This window comes from Myripristis murdjan, chromosome 15, assembly GCF_902150065.1.
Source record: "Myripristis murdjan chromosome 15, fMyrMur1.1, whole genome shotgun sequence".
In the NCBI taxonomy this organism is placed as follows: Eukaryota; Metazoa; Chordata; class Actinopteri; order Holocentriformes; family Holocentridae; genus Myripristis; species Myripristis murdjan.
In genome coordinates, this window is record NC_043994.1 from 23,918,727 (window position 1) to 23,921,655 (window position 2,929).

At 42.8% G+C, this 2,929-nt stretch overlaps 1 protein-coding gene across 1 annotated transcript in view; it reads right to left on the reverse strand.

The window, feature by feature from the left end:
- Nucleotides 1-2,659, reverse strand: part of LOC115372318 (striatin) — a 33,166-nt gene extending 30,507 nt beyond the window's left edge. Inside the window, exon 1 of the mRNA XM_030070113.1 lies at nucleotides 2,329-2,659. Within this exon, the coding sequence (XP_029925973.1) occupies nucleotides 2,329-2,538 (210 nt within the window). The 5' untranslated portion in view covers nucleotides 2,539-2,659. The remainder of the gene's footprint in view (nucleotides 1-2,328) is intronic.
- Between the last annotated feature and the right edge of the window lie 270 nt (nucleotides 2,660-2,929).

Sequence of the window (2,929 nt, forward strand, 5' to 3'; positions counted from 1 at the left end):
CAGAGTATTCTGAAATAAGAGTTATTATTATCATTGATAAAAATAAAGGAAATGTAGTAACTTAAATCATACACCTGTATGGTTCTATGATCAAAAAAAAAGCATGTGATGAAAACAAATATTGCACTAACAGCAAAGTGGAACAGAATGAACATGGATGCATGGCATGCTCCTCCATTAAGGCTTTCAGCCCACTGCAACTTTTCATTATTCATACATGTCTATTTCCTTTCATTTTAATGAGTTTCTATCTTTTCTTCTTCGCTGTGGCACTTTCACTGAAGGCTATACTTGCTTTCTATATGTACAAGTACAAATAGGTACCCCTCATTCCTCAAGGACACAACAAGATTGCTGTCCCAGTTATATACGACCAGCTTTTCGACACCAAATCATCTTAAATTCTGAGCTACAATGCAGCACAAGAAGACACTAAGAGAGGGAAAACAGCAGCTGCTCACAGTCAACAAAACACTAATTCTTCTGGCAACATCTATTGTGATAGCTCCTGGACAGTATAGGGTTGAAATACTGAGCGAGCCACAAGTGTGAAATACCCTGTTGCAAGAACTGCAAATGAAGCCTTACATTTAGGGGTCATTGCACAGCAGTGAGAGAGTATACAAAAACAAGAACTTAAACCGAGCGCGCACCATTTTGCCGCCACAAACAAACCACCTTATTGGGTGGTTTGGAAGTTTGCAGGCTCACTCTGCTTTGCCGCAGTTGCTTGCTGCTGCCTCACTGATAAGCGTGCTTCAAAACGGCAGGCAGGAAGTTAATATCACAGGCCAGACTGAGCCGACGCTGATGACTCAAAGTCTTACTACACTGAGCAGCGCTTACATCATCGATCAAGACACAATGCAGCGTCGCCCTCCATGTTCCTTTGTTAACTGGATGACAGTCTATAGATAGAGCCGCTCGTTGTCAAATCACAAAACACACACTGTCCCCCTTTTCTTCACAACTCAACGTCAGCTCTCTGGCATTTGTCTGTCAGGTGGTTGTACTGCTACATCAAAACAGGAAGAACCTGGGATTTCTTCTTACTAAAAAGGGCATGAAATGACTCATTAGTTTGTAATGAGTTGTAATAATATTTACTGAAATCCAAGAGGCCAAAATCACAGGTTTATCCAGGATGCAGAAAGTTAGTTTCCTCTATTCTAGATCCTTAAAGTGTGAAACATCGATCATGTCAGGTTGTTGCTTATAGCGTCTGAAAAATGGCTCAGCTTTGTCTATACTCACCTGCTACAAAAAGGTTAGTATATCTCGGCAATGTACTGACATCAAAGCAGTCAAAGATACAGCAAAAGGAGACAGGGAAGGATAGTGAAACATTACACTTAACAGAAAGCATGAAAAATGACTTTCAATACAAAATTTTAACAAACTACAAAGTTAAGCGAGAGTTTCAGGCTTGTTTTGTTCTTGTTTTTTTTCCAATTGTTTATAGAACTTCTTTCTTGAAAGACAGTAACCTCTGGTTTAGCAGACTAAAAGTGACTAACAAGCCTCCCAGACTGTATCCTGTTTCCTTTTGGAAAATTCTGGTTCTTAGCAGGAAAACCTTCTGCTTCCTTAGAGCAGATCTAGTCTATTTTCCACGGCTGGAAGGCCTAATGAAAACAATGAGATATTTATTGAAGGGTGCTTAAAACTGTGGACAAAATGCCATTGAAGATTTTATATTTATAGGTGACAGTGACATGGCATCCAGCTAGATAAAAAATAAATAAATACATGATAGTATTCATACAAGATACTGATTCCTCAATTTTAATGTAGTGTATGGTGTCAGTGACAAATCTCAACAGGTCAAACCACTGAGGAAGACTACTTCTATCATGTTGTTTATTTGCTCTAACACTGCCTAACTATTAAATATGTACCTGATGCCAACCAGTCATATGAATACAATCAGGTAACGTTATTTGTGAGCGTGTTTCTTCACCACTATGAGGACAGAGACGTTAACGTTTTCTTGGTTAAAGTAACGTTAGCTAATGGTGGGTCGTTTAATTAAAACGTCCGGGCAGACCGGTGCAATAAGTTACACCACATTTCTCTCAAGCTTGTTTACCACATCTGTCAGGTAGCTAGCAAGTTAGCTGTTTGAATCAGAGGAAAGTCGTCATGCGGTCGGGTCAGGGGGCGCTGCAGCTCTGTTAGTTCCTGAGCCACCGAGCTAACAAGCTAGCCTGTTAGCCAGAACAATCAAACTGAGCAACTCAAAAGCGTGCTACCAAACAGGGATAACACAATGCTCCGGTGCTGCCACCAATATGTGGTCGTGTGTGGGTTAAATATGTTGGTTTTCACCTGTAATTCGGCCCGCTCCACCTCCCATTGTGCTCTCTCCACTTCGAAACGGGCCCATTCGTGCTGCAGGAAGTGCAAGATCCCCGGGATACTGTACTGCGCTCTAGCCGCCTCCCCAGCGTCGCCATCAGCCAACGGTCCTTTCCCACCGCCGGGTAAAATAGAGTTATTATTGTTGAAGAAGACGCCGGGCCCCGCCTGCTCGTCCATGGCCGGGCTCGGTGGAGAGGTCTGTCTGTTGTGTCGCTGATTCGAGGTACTGGATACCAACGGGAGGGCAAAAACCTATCGACGGTTCTCCGTCTCCTCGGCTCCGGGGAATGAACTCACTTTCTGACAGCTAGCTGTCATTGAATGACATCACCGACAGAGGCCACGCCCACAGCATTTTGGTTGGGTGCGCTCGATTTGCTTCACCACGATTTTCCGGAGGACGACACCTCCCTTAATTTGTCCCACTAGGGAGGAAACTCCACACTCCACTTGTATAATGTGCATGTTGTCCTGGATCCCACACAGTTCTTTATGTGCCAAAATATCTTTTTTTGCTAAAATGTGCAGCCAAAATACAGAATCAAAAGACAGTCATAGAGTACCATAC